Below are 13,930 nucleotides of genomic sequence, written 5' to 3' on the forward strand. Positions count from 1 at the left end.
ACCTCGTCTGCGCATGTTTGCTGTAGAACGTGGGTGTGTTCAGGTCACCAATCACATCATACATGAATATCGACGAAGCTAGAAGAATATGCTCAACGTATTTGTCCGGCGCTTGGAAGAATGCCGCAACAGACAACTTCACAATGACGGAAGTCTGGTAGGGACCCCACAACATCCCATAGGTCTGCATGTCGACAACAGCAGCTAGCCTAGCATGCATTACAATCCTATTATCGATGCTTACATGTACCTATTATAGTGGAGGTCTAACAAATAAACTATTTCGTTGTCGCTTGTCGTTGTCCTCCACGGACGCCGAACCAACGGACATACTGCTGAGAATATTTGGTGAATTGGTGCAGTCATCGACTGAAGCTTTGCTCAACAATACTGTCGTCACGGCGCTGCTGTCTGAACGTCGGTTAGGACCAAAGCTACACGCAGTGTTTGATGGCGGAAGAATAGAGGAATTTGTGTTGGTAATGGGACTGTAGTCTCGCGTAGCCAGACCCTACCACCGCGTCATATCTGGGGGGCTACGGAAGTATGACTCGGAGGTAGGGTCTGGGTGCGCAAGGCTATGCTCTGTATTTAATTAATATTTTGGGTTAGTGAGTATTTTTGTCTAATTTTAGAATAGTCGGCCATTGAGGACCAAAGAGTTGGCTGATCCGGTAACTAGTAAAAAGATTGCTGTATCATTGGTCGATATGCACGTCACAGAGATGCCACTAGCAAAGACTCCATTGTGGATCCAAGCGATGTTGACACAGTAAGTTACTCATTTGGTATAGAAACGCATTTAATAGTAGGTGGTAAATAAAGTTTGTGGTTTGGTTTGGTTTTGTACTGTGTATGCTGTGATTGGCTACATGTGTTTGTTTGTGATCCAGATGGATGGAGGAATTGAAAGGAGATCGAAGTGCTGATGCATCACGTGATCTGCCATGTGACATTGAAGAAGAAATGTTATGGATTTGCAGGTAGCCAATGAATTCGTGCGCACGCACACACACACACACACACACACACACACACACACACACATACAAACAAACGACACAGTCACACAACACACACACACATACAAACAAACAAACAACACAGACAAACAAACAAATGACACACGCAAGCAAACAACACTTGCACACACACACACACACACACACACACACACACACACACTTCACTTCACGCTGCGTTCATTCCAATGAGAAACTATGCAGGCCGAGGTCACCATAGGCTATATCGGAAGAGTGGATGTTCATTGACAGCAGAAACGCTTGTGGTTATGGAGGCCTTGTTGGCGGAATGTTTGGTGACAGTACTGACATTGACTGTCTCTGGTGGTGTACACACACACACACACACACACACACACACACACACACACACACACACACACACACACACACACACACACACCACACCACACTTCAAATTTATTCCAACTTGCTGGTTTCAATATCTAGAGAATTACTACCCAAAGTATCATCACCGGTTGTCTTCTGTCATAACGACTTACAAGAAGGTTCTCGATCATTTCTAACAATTCTCCTCTAAATGTGTGAGTCCGTATCTCATTCTAGGAAACATCCTACTCATAGACGAAGCAGGCACTCAGAGACTTCAATTAATTGATTTCGAATATTGCAGCTACAATTACAGGTATGCATCAAGTGTCTGCTACCGTACACAGTTAAACTATTTTCCGACTCGAAGAGGGTTTGACATTGCCAATCACTTCTGCGAATGGTCACTAGACTACACAATCAGTGATCCACCATACTTTGCATTGGAGCCGTCAGACTTCCCATCACAAGCACAGCAGGTAGGAACTAATATTACTATTGTATGTCATCGCCTTAGAAACTGTGACCTTCAGTTGCACTTTATACACACTTACCTGGACGAGATATCCAAACATCGTTCTATAGGAGATAGGTGTAGAGAAGAGCAAGCAGTACTGAAAGAAGTCGAACAGTATGTGTCCTCATATACGTTCTGTGTACAGCTGGGGTGCTAGGCTATTCGTCGGTATTAGGTTTGTTCCGTTGTCTCACTTCGTGTGGGCTGTGTGGGGACTATACCAGGCCAGATCATCAGACATCGAATTCGATTACAAGGTCAGTGCAGTACAGATGCTCACGAGACCTAAACCGTCGAACCAATTTGTGTGTTCATTGCAGGAATATGCTGTCCAGCGACTCTCGGCGTACAAGACAACAAAAGAACGTTTACTAGAAAAGCAACTGTAGAAATCCGGTGTGTACACCAATTTTTTCTGCAAGACCTATTCTTCTAATGGTAATCTGAAGCACGATGTACAGTAGATTTGTATATTTAAATTGACGAATAGGTACAGTACACACGGAAAAAGAAGCTCCCATGCAGTTCTCATGCTGTAAGTACACAAGCTCCGCCCACTTTCTTAATCTTCTGCTCGGCTAGTTGTGAGAAAAACTTGGCCTTCACGATGACCGGCTGCTGCGGAAGACGACCTTTTCCTAATACCTTGTAGTAACCCTAACGAGAAAGAGAAACCGATTATTGGTTGGTGAGTTAGAGGAGCATGTCCAGGTTAGCATCAGAGTGCACGCACGTGTGGCTTGCAAAGGTATGTCTGCTGCCTTAGAGACATGGATTAACTAACCTGTGAGTCTGTCTGTAAGCCGTTGGTCTAATACTTAGACTGTACGTCTGTGCAGAGTGGAACATAAGGCAAAATTCTTGGTCGGACATCATGCTCTAGCAAAGACATTGAACTGTGGTTGGTCATGAACATCAGTTGGTCGGTCAACGACCGATGACTGACTGTTATATTCCACTCTGCTGTGGGTCTAATGCTTCTTGGGTCGCTACTCTTTTGGCCACGCAATTCACATGATTCAGGCATATGTCATGTATGCACATGGTCTAGCTACATAACGAAGTATAATCAATTACCTCCCCTGTGGCATTCGCTAAAGTTATTAGCGAGGCCCCGCGGCGTTTAATCAAGAAAATACATTTTTTAGGAATACGGTACGTGACATTCTCTGTAAACTGTTTGGAGACTACTGGTGGTGTGCGAATTGGCACAACACTGTATGGCAGTAAAGAGCGCGAAGTCTCCCAGGATGTCCATTAGAAGGTTCATTGACTGCAAGGGCTGGATGCGGCTGTGACATGAGCACTCACACAGTCTGAGCATTGCCCTTACTTAGTACACCTGATTTCCACATGCAGTCTAGCCAACACGTAAGCCAGACAACAAGACAGAGCACGCACACACACACACACACACACACACACACACACACACACACACACACACACACACACAATGAACTATCTCTCACCGCTCTGACGACGTCTATGACTGGCACCTTCTTATCTTCACGCTTAGCGTACGTCTTCCGTGTCTGCTCGCTCACCAAAGTCCAGAGCTTGTCCAGATTGATAATCGGTCGATAGTACCTTTGTTTCGTCAAATGAAAATGACGCATGCCCACTTTACCAAAATAACCAGGATGCCTAAATAAATTTAGGCAAACAGTCAGAGCATAAAATCTCCGATCTTCCCACAAGTAACAACATTCAGTAGCCAATGTGTACACAGTGAAGTGTAGACTGTAACTACCCAACCACGTGTGTGTGTGTGTGTGTGTGTGTGTGTGTGTGTGTGTGTGTGTGTCTGTCTGTCTGTCTGTCACATATATTTGAACTTTTATCTATGATACATTTTTCAATGCAGGGTACTATGTACTGTCTAACTACTAGTACTGTTCATCAACTAACTAAGCTAAAATTGAAACTTGTGTAGAACAAAATGAGTTCTACACTTAAAATCTACAGTGTACAAGCAAAGCCTCCAGTACCAGCTAGTGGCTGAAGTACTGGGTGGCAAAGAGGTCACATCTGTTGTCTTCAGACAGCAAAGATAGCTTTTTAGAGATGACTCTAGCATTGCACTTCTGAAGCTGAATAGAAGTGTTTGGACCAGAAGTCGATAAACTCCACAGCATTCGGTCGTCCCACTTTGTCTGATGACTTCTTTGCTAATTTGCACAGGAGTTTCCACCCATCGATCCCCCAAGCTCCAAAATGCTCCATTACCAGTGGGGTTACAGTGGCAATTGTGCCACCTGGTAATTGCTGTTTACTGTATTTCTCTTTCTTTCGGTCTGCTCTCCTCTCTGCAGCGGCACCACTAACACCAGCAGATGATGGAAAGATGTCACTACTCCATGGGTGGGCGAGGGAGATAAAGGTCAACGTTGTTTCCAATGTCTGAGTCAAAAATACGATGTCTTGTCTGTTGTCTGTGGTCGTATAACGACTCCTCGGCTCCCTGCGGTGGTGGATATGCAACCCACGGAAACGATCAGACCAGACGGACGAAATCGATTCGTGAGACCATACCAGCCTGCCACCAGTCTTACAGGTCAGCAAATGGTATCCACTGTCATCTATAAGAGCTCCATAATTGCATGTCGTTGTCCAGCTGGAGAAGGCTATGGGCAAACCCAAACGAAGGAAGGACGCCAAACAAAAAGCGCAAGAATTGAGTGCGAACACTTCCGATGTAGGGATAGCATTAAGCCAAGCCCCAGCGCCCTTACCTGTTGTTGAGCGTAGGCGGGCTGCATCTCTGGCAGTGGGGGCATTTTCGAGTAGATACTGAGCATTAGAAGAAGCAGTGACAGAAGATAGCTTTTGTTGAACTTTCCCAGTACAGCGCAGGTAGTCGGAGATATTTTTCCTGGAGGGACAGACCTTGCTATGGCCTCACTGATTGGAGTGGTTGAAGAGCTTAAGAGACTGTCGATGATAGGTCGTAAAACAGGGAATCGGAATGGCAGCTCTATAATAGCGTTGTCCCAGGATGCAACAAAAGCTGGTTGTCTCATTGACAGCATAGGTATCATTTTAAAGATGTTTTACCTGTACTGTCATTGCCCACAACATTGACCTTTGGACTTTGACTGCTTCGTGTGATAATCAATAAATTAATCAAGTACATCATAAAGACAAATGAGGAACTGGAGATTTGTTGGGATCATTTTCATTGAGAGAAACTGCTTTAGATGTTAACAGCTTTAAAGGATGGTTTCTACTTCGTTATTCTTCCTTTTTTCATGATTCATTCTCCCAAGACAGATTACTTACAAAACATGCCAATTTACTGTTTACAAAACATTTCACTAGACAAATTGGTATGTGAGGATGATTTTTGGCAATTTATTTTTGGAGTATGTTGAGAGCTCGTCTGAGATATTTTCAATTTTTTTCAAATTTCCTGCTTTCATCAAATAACATCCCAGTTGAGCAACATCTGAGAACAATAACACGATACCGACAAGTAACAAGTATGACTAATTTATATGTTCAGTATTCAACATGTTCGAATGGGAATCAGTATGTCACGCTCGTAAAGTCGACGTCGAGAGAAAGACAAGAAATGAGCTCTAGTCACATTAGGATGTTTTGGATGGAGAGATGATTTATGGATCTCAAATTTCACAGTCGTTTGTCTACCTTGATTGCTCAAACAGTGAGCAATACAAATATACGATAAATAATGATAATATATTATGAACAACATAGTGAATTAAATTATTAAAGTAAAGTAAGATAAATAGAGAAGTCTCAGTACAAACAGTGAGACATCTGACAGTTTCATCAATGAACACGTGCCATGTGCAATATCATGATGATCTTCTGGGCGAGCAGCAGCTTTCTCAATGTCAAGAGAGTCTCTCAGTCTCTCAGCATCAGACAGTTTATTTCACTGGTGTATTTTGTCTCGAGCAACAGTTACCCAGCAAGTTCATAGCTAACTTGGAGGCACAACGTCTCTTGAAGACAACAATCAATGTCTACCATATGTATTTCTATGAAGTAGTGTGAAATGTGTTTTACAAGATGAGACTGTCGATAACTTTTCAAGAACTGTACTTTTAGCAGCAGCTGTAGTTACAAACTGTCTAGTAATATGAAACAAATAGATTGGGTTGTCTCTGTACTTCAGTACATTTCATGAGTTCCTAGCACACGTTTGTGTTTTACTTGTGTATTTCCTAATGCATTTTTAGTGTACAAGATAAGCTTGCAATAGGCTATGCCCGCCAAGTTGTGACATCATAGGGTTGTATTGTGTCACGTGGTTTTTGGCAACCCTGATTGGTCGATACAGCCGTACACAAATCGTTTGTACCGAGAGAAACGCGTGTGCATACCCTACCATTGCTATGATCAACAGAGCTGGTACACCACTATCTAGCCATTAACCCTAGCGCGCATGCGCCTCTGGTAGGACCTAGACAGATGTGGGCGGTATTGTTTATTCGCATAGGTCCACTGCCAGGTTCTGGACCGTTTCAATCGCGTGTATTTTAATACACTGAAATTTCTGATATCCACAAGTCTTATCGTTCGGTTTCCTTTGCATGAAGGAGATAGATACTTGTAATACGGGTAAGGTCACGTGGTTTCTACCAAAGGTTTCACTCTATGGTTACACGAATTTAGAGATCATCTAATCGTTTACAGGATTCAGCTATGCGTGTGCAATGAAACATATGGATGGCTAGATATGTAACTGCATAAACTACGGAAATCCAACAAATTACTACACTCTTTAATTAGACAAGTTGCAAACATATCATACCTATCTATACCAATGTGTGTACTAATTAAATGCTCACAAGTCAAACAGTGGTATCACATCTATATATACCACTGTGTACTAAACCGCCAGTCAAACAGTGGTGACTTAATAAATATAGAAAACATGAAATTAGGCTAGCACACACAGTCTAACTATACTGTGCCTCCAGTCTAGCTACTAAACCAGTTTGTTTGTGAGAGTCTACTAAGGCTGCTCAATACAAAACTGGCAGTATGAATCAGCTGAGAGTTCACCTCCAGTCTTCTCCTTCAGCACAAAAACAGAACCATTAGTCTCCTGTTCAAGCACAAGATAATTGTCAAAGACAGATGACCAGAGCCCCAGCCATCTAGATGTCTTATGACGAAAATTAAGAAGAAGAGGTTTTCGAGCTTGCCATGAAGACATTGCTGCGGGCTGTCTTATGGGAGTAGACAGAAAAAATGCAGCTTGTTCTTCAGCTTCAACAGTTGGTCGAGGAATAACCATTTTACTTTCCAGATCTACTGTCAAGTATGAATGTCGACCACCAGAAAATTCGTGATACAGAACAAACCCATGATTTGGGTCATTCTGTTTCTCAAGTTCACTACCATCGGTTTGATTAGCACGCTTCCCATGCTTGAATTTCTTTAGATTAACTCTATTGAGAGAAGAGAACTCTACAGTAAAGCGATCAGCCTTTCCTTTATCAGAAATTCCTTCAACTCGATCATCCGACAGCTTCAAGTACAGATTTGCACGCTGTTTAGCACCAACCGCTTTGACAACAAATGAATTTTCTGAAAACGCCAATAGATTAATTAAATTAATACGAGCACAACTGTACACAAAATCAAGAAGCTACCTGAGTTAACAGCAATCGGGTTGGAATCATCCACATAATCCTGGCATGCTTTCTTGACAGACTGACGCCAATCTGGGTCATCAATGAGATGCCAAATAGGGGTCACTTTGTATGAAATCATTTTCTCTTGTTCTGGCAAAATGCTAGTGTTGTCTCTATTCAGCTTAACATTTTTGTCAATAACAAAGTTGATTTTGTGCTCAGCTTGGCTAGCCATCTGCATAGATTCATTGGAAAAGTCTAAGCCTATCTCGGCAGCAATCCCGTTTGCGCCCCCACCAATGTCTACGCTCCCCCTTCTAGTGTTGTTCTCTCTCACGTCTTGTTCAACTTTAACTTCGTAAACCATAGCTCCAAGATCAACTTCAGAAATGTAGTGAGTTACTCCCTGATTTTCGTTCCTAACGACGTCTCTGCAGATGCTTTCACGGTCTCTCAGAATAACCTTCTTTCCTGGACAGTACTCGTGTCCCTTCTGCTTAGCTGCAGCCTCCAGTAACGTACGGAGGTGGCGAGATGAGTTGGGAAACTGTTGATAGTCGAAAAGAACAGTCTCACAATGGATCTTCTTGCCTTGTGCTCTCATCTTCACCGCTCTGTTTTCCTCTTTCTGCCAATTGTATTTCACGTTGAATGACACTGCTTCTATAGCGTTCAAGCGTAGATTGCTTGACAAGCTCTGCTTGACGGACGACGCCGTTTCTAGCGTCTCGTTCAACTCTTGGTAACCAGTTCCGACCGTACGTCTCACCAGATTTTTCTCTGTCGGCTCAATTTGAGTGTGCAGCATTACTTCTGGTTTAGTAGCATCAATGCCTAGGCCCAGACCTTCTTGCACGAGTCTCGCCATAGTGGGACCTTCCCACTTTGGTTCTTCCGTGATCTCGAAAGCCGTCACCAGTCCCGGCAGGACGCCCAAATAAAATCTATCCATGTGTAACAGGTTGCCCACAGCACGTCTCTCGAATGGGTCCTGCTACTTGACGGGATGGCCGTAACACACACCAAGAGTCTATTGTCTCGGACTGACGTTTACATAATCGCGCAACGTGTCTACAATACTCTAGCTCCTCCCAACATTCTTACGTTACTAACACGCCCAACTATTACACTCTTCCCCCCTTACTTCCTTGACTACAGTACTTCAAGAACATGAACACAAACAAAATCAATCACCAAAGACTGTCAAGTCAAATCAAAGTCCGCCAATCGTCTGGGTAACATTACTTGTCTCCTTGGGCGTCCTTCTGCAAGCTGTTGAAGTGGCTGTACTGGTGGTTGTACAGGAATTTGGTAAACTTCTTCAGCATACACTTGTTCTTCTTCCATTGATACTCTTCTGTCCTTCTTAGGTGTGGATCTTGTGATCTTGTTCCGAGTTTTCACATTCCTGTCGTTGAACGGCTGCACAGGCTCTTCTAACGTCAGATCTTGATCTTCAGAATGTCTATTCTTGGCTACCTCTCCTTGATAAAATCCTTGTCTATAATAGGGTTTTAAACGGTTCACATGCACTCGTTTTTGACCTCTCCTTCCTTTCCCCACTAGCTGTATGATAACATTCGGTGCATGGTCAATCACCTTCACGATTACATATGGACCTCGAAATTTTGCACTTAATTTGGGAGACAGTCCTCTTTTTACCGCCTGGTGATGCAGTAAGACCCACTGCTTTTCTTTGAAACCATGACTTTTTGTTGCGTGGTGACGATTGTAGCCTGTCTGCTGTCGAGCTTGAGATGCTGTGATCTCCTGGTCAACAATTTCTTTAGTCTGTGCCATTGTTTCAGCTAACTTCTTTGCGTAATTAGTTGCTAATTCTATCTCTGGCAAAGAGGAAATACTGGCTTCCACCGGTAATCGAACTTGCCGACCAAAGCACAACTCAAAAGGAGTGATACCAGTCGACATGTGCTTTGAAGTGTTATAGGCGAATACTACTAGGGAAATCCAATCATCCCAGTCAGTCTGGTCGGGCCCTACATACTTCGACAAAGCATTAATCAATGTTCGATTGAGCCTTTCCACCAACCCATCTCCTTGTGGATGGTAGGGTGTTGTCCTTGTTCTTGCTATGCCTAGGAGGTTACATACCTCCTTGATGACCGTACTTTCAAAATTTCTTCCTTGATCGCTATGGATAGTCAGCGGCATTCCAAATCTCAATATTACCGTATTGACTAACGCTCGTGCAGTTGTTGACGCCTTCTGGTCAGGGAGAGGAATCGCCTCTGCCCATTTTGTGAAATAATCGCTGACTACAAGGAGATACCGATTTCCTCCCGACGACAAGGGAAGTGGGCCGACAAAGTCCATTCCCCACATCTCAAATGGTTGGCCAATAGGGATGGATTGCATTGGCGCAGACACTCTTGCTTGTGCTCTATTCTTTGCCTGACAAGCATGGCAACTCTTTACCCACTCAGTTGCTTGTAGAGTGTACCCTGGCCACCAAAACCTTGTAGTAATTTTCTCCAAAGTCTTTTCAAGCCCGAAATGTCCGCTTTTGTCATGGCAGTGTTCTAAGACCTCAGCAACCAAAGCATTTGGTAACACCAACCGCTTTTGACTTTGATGACATTCCTGCCTTGCCCCTACTCGGTAGAGTACTCCATCTTCCATTTGTAGTTGAGGCCAAATCTTCTTTCATGCCAACCAGCGTCGATTCTTTGCCCATTGTGTTGGCACCTGCCTCCTCCTAGGAAAATCCTTCATCACTAGTGAGAGTAATGGATCGGCTTCTTGCAATTGTCGTAACTCATGGGCAGATCTGGTTATTCCAACACTAGAAACTGGCTTACTTTGTCTTCTGAGGTCATCTTGAAAACTAGGTGGGAACATGCTTTCTGGACACTCAAACTCTCCCTGCTTCTCTGTACTCTGAACTGGATGATCTCGAGACAAAGCATCTGCATTAACATTCTCACGACCAGGTCGGTGTTGAATTTGCCAGTTGTATTCCTCTAACTGCATTATCCATCTAGCAATGCGCCCCTTAGGCTCTTTGAAAGACTTCAACCAAGACAACGGTTTGTGATCAGTTGTTAACACAAACTGGTTACCATAGAGATATGGCCTGAAATATGACACTGCCCACACAATTGCTAGTGCCTCTTTTTCAATAGTAGAGTAGTTTCGTTCAGGCTTCCTCAAAGTACGACTTGCATACCCAATAACACGCTCTACTCCGTTTTGGCATTGAGATAGCACTGCTCCTATACCACAATCAGACGCATCGGTAGCCAATTGAAAAGGTTTTGCTTCAGGACTCAAATCCGGAAAAGCCACAATAGGATCACTCACCAAACATGATCTCAGACATTCAAAGGCTTCATTGCATGCGACTGTCCACTCAAAACGACTATTGCGTTCAAGCAATCGAAACAATGGAGCAGCCATCACTGAGAATCCTGAAATAAACCTGCGGTAATACCCTGCCAAACCTAGGAAGCGTCGAACAGCTGCCACATCTCGAGGAACTGGAAAGTTCCTTACAGCCATTAGATTCCGCTCTGCCGGTTTCAACCCATCCTTTGACACCACGTGGCCTAAATATTCCACCGAACTTTTCGCAAAATGGCATTTTTCTGGGCGAAGCTTTAGTCCAGCTTTCTGCAAGCATTGAAGTACATTGGTAAGCCGCTCAAGATGACTATCAAAGGACTTTGAGAAGACAAGCACATCATCGAGGTAAACAAGACAAGCCACGCCTTGTATGCCAGAAAGAACTAAGTCCATCAGCCGTTGGAAAGTTCCAGGTGCATTGGTAAGCCCAAATGGCATTACATTAAACTCAAAAAGACCTCGATGGCATATGAAGGCAGTCTTGTGTCGATCCTTTTCGTCAACAAGAACTTGCCAATAACCACTGGCTAAGTCAAGAGTGCTGAAGTATTTTGCACCTCCAAGAGCATCAAGGTTGTCATCGACTCTGGGCAAAGGGTAAGAATCCCGACTTGTGACTGTATTTAATTTTCTGTAATCTACACAGAATCGATGCTTACCGTTCTGCCTCTTCTTTACAAGAACAACAGGTGACGCCCATGCACTTGATGACGGTCGTATGACACCTTCTGCCAACATCTGGTCAACCTGTTCTTCTACTACTGGTCGAACAGTATGTGGTACTCGTCTTGGCAACTGACGAACTGGTCTGGCTGAACCAGTTGGTATCGTGTGAGTGGCAACTTGAGTTCTACCCATGTCATGTGGTCCCTTCGAAAACAGATCTTCATAACCACTCAACAACTGATGTAATGTGAGGCTTTCCTCAGGACTCACAGCTGAATCCGACCAATCAAATTGCTTTAAGAATTCTGCATTTCGTGTTTCTGGTGCCTTTTTCTCCGGACCCTCACTCAGTCCACAAGCTGCAATGGACTTCACATCAACATCGCACAGTTCGCCTAGCCTTGTGCCCTTCCACAATCGTCTTGGGCCATCCAGGATTAATAGTTCAACTGGTATGGTTTCATCACCCTGTTGCTTCACTTCTACTAAAGCTCGAGCAACATGTACTCCTGTTCTCTCAATAAATAGGGTATCTGGCTCCATTAGCCAAGTTCCAGGCTCTACACTGCCAGTTCCTTCATGAACAACTTTAGCTTTAGCAATTATTCGTTCTCCTGCTCCCTCCAAGTGTTCATCCAGCACCACACTAAATTTTGATCATCGTAGTGGTGTGGAAAGCTCAGCTACACCTCCGCTCCACTCTAAGCGTTTTTGAGCCAAATCCAGGATCATTCCATGGTCTAGCAGAAAATCTGACCCAATTATAGGACAAGTGTCAAATTGTACCACAACAAACTTGTGCATGGTATGCCAGTGGCCTATTTTCACCTCTATGCTCACTTGTCCAATCACTTCCAATGGATCTCCTGTTACTGTTGTCAACTTGGGTTCTTGACCTGAAGGAAAAGATGACATTGCTGTTTGGTCTACCATGTGGTCAGGAACAATAGAGACTACTGCTCCTGTGTCTACTAAGCAAGAAGCATTGTTGTGGTTTAGCTCAAGATTGAGCATCAATGACGTCTCCGTTACACCTGCAACAACATTCACTTGACTACGTTGACCACGCCCTCTCACAACACCTGCTGCTGTAGACTGACTTCTACCCTCTGATTGATGAGGCAACGTGAATCTTCGTCCTGCTGCTGATTGCTGCATCCGTTGAGGGCAATCACGAGCTAAGTGCCCAGTCTCATGGCAAACAAAACATGGTCCGATTGTAACTTGTTTACAATTGCTGCGGAGATGTCCTTCGCCACCACAAGCAAAACAGCGACGTCCCGCCTTTTGTTGCTGCTGCCGCATGGGAACTACACGCTTGGAATCTGGAGTGACGGACGCACCGACTACACTCACCGACTGCAACGCTTGCTCAATCCGATCCAGCCGTTCCGCCAAGCTCACATCAATACTCGCATGATCTGCAATCGCTCGAACTTGACCATCCGTCCGCTTTCCGAGTTTCCTCCGCTCTAACAACATCAATTCGCGTGCTCTGATCACCGCCGCCTGAAAACTCGCCTCAGGGTGTAGGTCCAACTCGCCGGCAACGGACGGTGCGTTGTCGATCAAACCTTCGACGAAGCGATCCATCAACTGCTGGTCACGCAGCTCTGCTGCCAAATTTGGCATCGCCTTCGTCAAAAGAGTCTCCAAATCTTGCGCATACACCTCCAGTGCCTCAGACGACTTCCAACAGCGAGACATAAATTGTCGACGTGCGAGACGACGACTCTCAATCGTAGTAGGCGAAAACACGCGCTTGAGATGGGTCGTAAGCTCCGCATAGTTTCCTTTCTGCTCCGCCGTCATCTGTCGATAAACAGCATACGCCCTTCCCTTCAGAAGAGTCGGTAACAACCGTAGTTTCATGTCAGCGTCCCAACCATTTGCCGTCGCAGTAAGATCGAAACGCTCCACCCACATCTCAACATCTCCATCCTCAAATTTCTCTGGAACAGATACTACACGTTGTAGGAGCTGAGCCTGCTGGACTGCTTGCTGTCCCTCCTCCTGTTGTTGAGCCATACAATCACGAAAGAAACGATAACGTACAGTACTTACAAATCCACTTGCGTGCTAACACCTAGCGGGTGTGACAGCGAGCCGTAGTAACGCCTGGCGAATGAACTCCCGCCGCTTCAGAACTAAACGTAGCTCCTGTCTCTGTCTACACTCCTGTCACCACTTGTAACAGGTTGCCCACAGCACGTCTCTCGAATGGGTCCTGCTACTTGACGGGATGGCCGTAACACACACCAAGAGTCTATTGTCTCGGACTGACGTTTACATAATCGCGCAACGTGTCTACAATACTCTAGCTCCTCCCAACATTCTTACGTTACTAACACGCCCAACTATTACACATGCACAAGCACAAACTACAGACACGCAGCAGCACTTTTAGACTCTTAACCAGT

At 44.6% G+C, this 13,930-nt stretch overlaps 4 protein-coding genes across 7 annotated transcripts; 1 reads left to right on the top strand and 3 right to left on the bottom strand.

Annotated features, from left to right (window-relative positions):
• Nucleotides 1-26: 26 nt before the first annotated feature.
• LOC134188846 (choline/ethanolamine kinase-like) lies at nucleotides 27-2,372 on the top strand. 4 transcript variants are annotated; one of them, XM_062657050.1, is made up of 10 exons: nucleotides 27-157; nucleotides 260-479; nucleotides 636-772; nucleotides 894-983; nucleotides 1,473-1,531; nucleotides 1,590-1,668; nucleotides 1,723-1,831; nucleotides 1,886-1,983; nucleotides 2,045-2,126; nucleotides 2,190-2,372. In XM_062657050.1, the coding sequence occupies exons 1-10, from the start codon at nucleotides 63-65 to the stop codon at nucleotides 2,256-2,258; spliced, it is 1,038 nt and encodes a 345-aa protein (XP_062513034.1). In that variant the 5' UTR covers nucleotides 27-62; the 3' UTR covers nucleotides 2,259-2,372. The 4 variants fall into 4 exon arrangements, with proteins under 4 accessions (XP_062513034.1, XP_062513033.1, XP_062513032.1 ...); XM_062657049.1 differs by having other exon boundaries at nucleotides 1,590-1,831; XM_062657048.1 differs by having other exon boundaries at nucleotides 1,723-1,983.
• Nucleotides 2,326-3,536, bottom strand: LOC134188847 (large ribosomal subunit protein uL15-like). The gene is made up of 2 exons (XM_062657052.1): nucleotides 3,342-3,536; nucleotides 2,326-2,526 (listed from the first exon to the last, which is right to left on the bottom strand). Exons 1-2 carry the CDS (start codon nucleotides 3,486-3,488, stop codon nucleotides 2,398-2,400), a joined length of 276 nt encoding a protein of 91 aa, XP_062513036.1. The 5' UTR covers nucleotides 3,489-3,536; the 3' UTR covers nucleotides 2,326-2,397.
• A 3,065-nt stretch (nucleotides 3,537-6,601) lies between these two features.
• On the bottom strand, nucleotides 6,602-8,438 carry LOC134189125 (uncharacterized). The gene is made up of 2 exons (XM_062657362.1): nucleotides 7,500-8,438; nucleotides 6,602-7,434 (listed from the first exon to the last, which is right to left on the bottom strand). The coding sequence occupies exons 1-2, from the start codon at nucleotides 8,431-8,433 to the stop codon at nucleotides 6,857-6,859; spliced, it is 1,512 nt and encodes a 503-aa protein (XP_062513346.1). The 5' UTR covers nucleotides 8,434-8,438; the 3' UTR covers nucleotides 6,602-6,856.
• Nucleotides 8,439-12,167: 3,729 nt separating this feature from the next.
• Nucleotides 12,168-13,538, bottom strand: LOC134188605 (uncharacterized). The gene has a single exon (XM_062656773.1). The coding sequence runs from the start codon at nucleotides 13,536-13,538 to the stop codon at nucleotides 12,168-12,170; it is 1,371 nt and encodes a 456-aa protein (XP_062512757.1).
• Between the last annotated feature and the right edge of the window lie 392 nt (nucleotides 13,539-13,930).

The sequence above is a fragment of the Corticium candelabrum genome, chromosome 13, assembly GCF_963422355.1.
Source record: "Corticium candelabrum chromosome 13, ooCorCand1.1, whole genome shotgun sequence".
Lineage (NCBI taxonomy): Eukaryota > Metazoa > Porifera > Homoscleromorpha > Homosclerophorida > Plakinidae > Corticium > Corticium candelabrum.

Excerpts from the sequence above, each read along its gene's own strand:
- LOC134188846 (XM_062657047.1), top strand. The coding sequence starts at position 63 with ATGAATATCGACGAAGCTAGAAGAATATGCTCAACGTATTTGTCCGGC. Across the intron at positions 773-893 it reads ATCCAAGCGATGTTGACACA|ATGGATGGAGGAATTGAAAG; the intron begins GTAAGTTACTCA and ends TTTGTGATCCAG. Across the intron at positions 1,532-1,589 it reads TCATAACGACTTACAAGAAG|GAAACATCCTACTCATAGAC; the intron begins GTTCTCGATCAT and ends ATCTCATTCTAG.
- LOC134188847 (XM_062657052.1), bottom strand. The coding sequence starts at position 3,488 with ATGCGTCATTTTCATTTGACGAAACAAAGGTACTATCGACCGATTATC. Across the intron at positions 2,527-3,341 it reads TCATAGACGTCGTCAGAGCG|GGTTACTACAAGGTATTAGG; the intron begins GTGAGAGATAGT and ends CTTTCTCGTTAG.
- LOC134189125 (XM_062657362.1), bottom strand. The coding sequence starts at position 8,433 with ATGGATAGATTTTATTTGGGCGTCCTGCCGGGACTGGTGACGGCTTTC. Across the intron at positions 7,435-7,499 it reads CCCGATTGCTGTTAACTCAG|AAAATTCATTTGTTGTCAAA; the intron begins GTAGCTTCTTGA and ends TGGCGTTTTCAG.
- LOC134188605 (XM_062656773.1), bottom strand. The coding sequence starts at position 13,538 with ATGGCTCAACAACAGGAGGAGGGACAGCAAGCAGTCCAGCAGGCTCAG.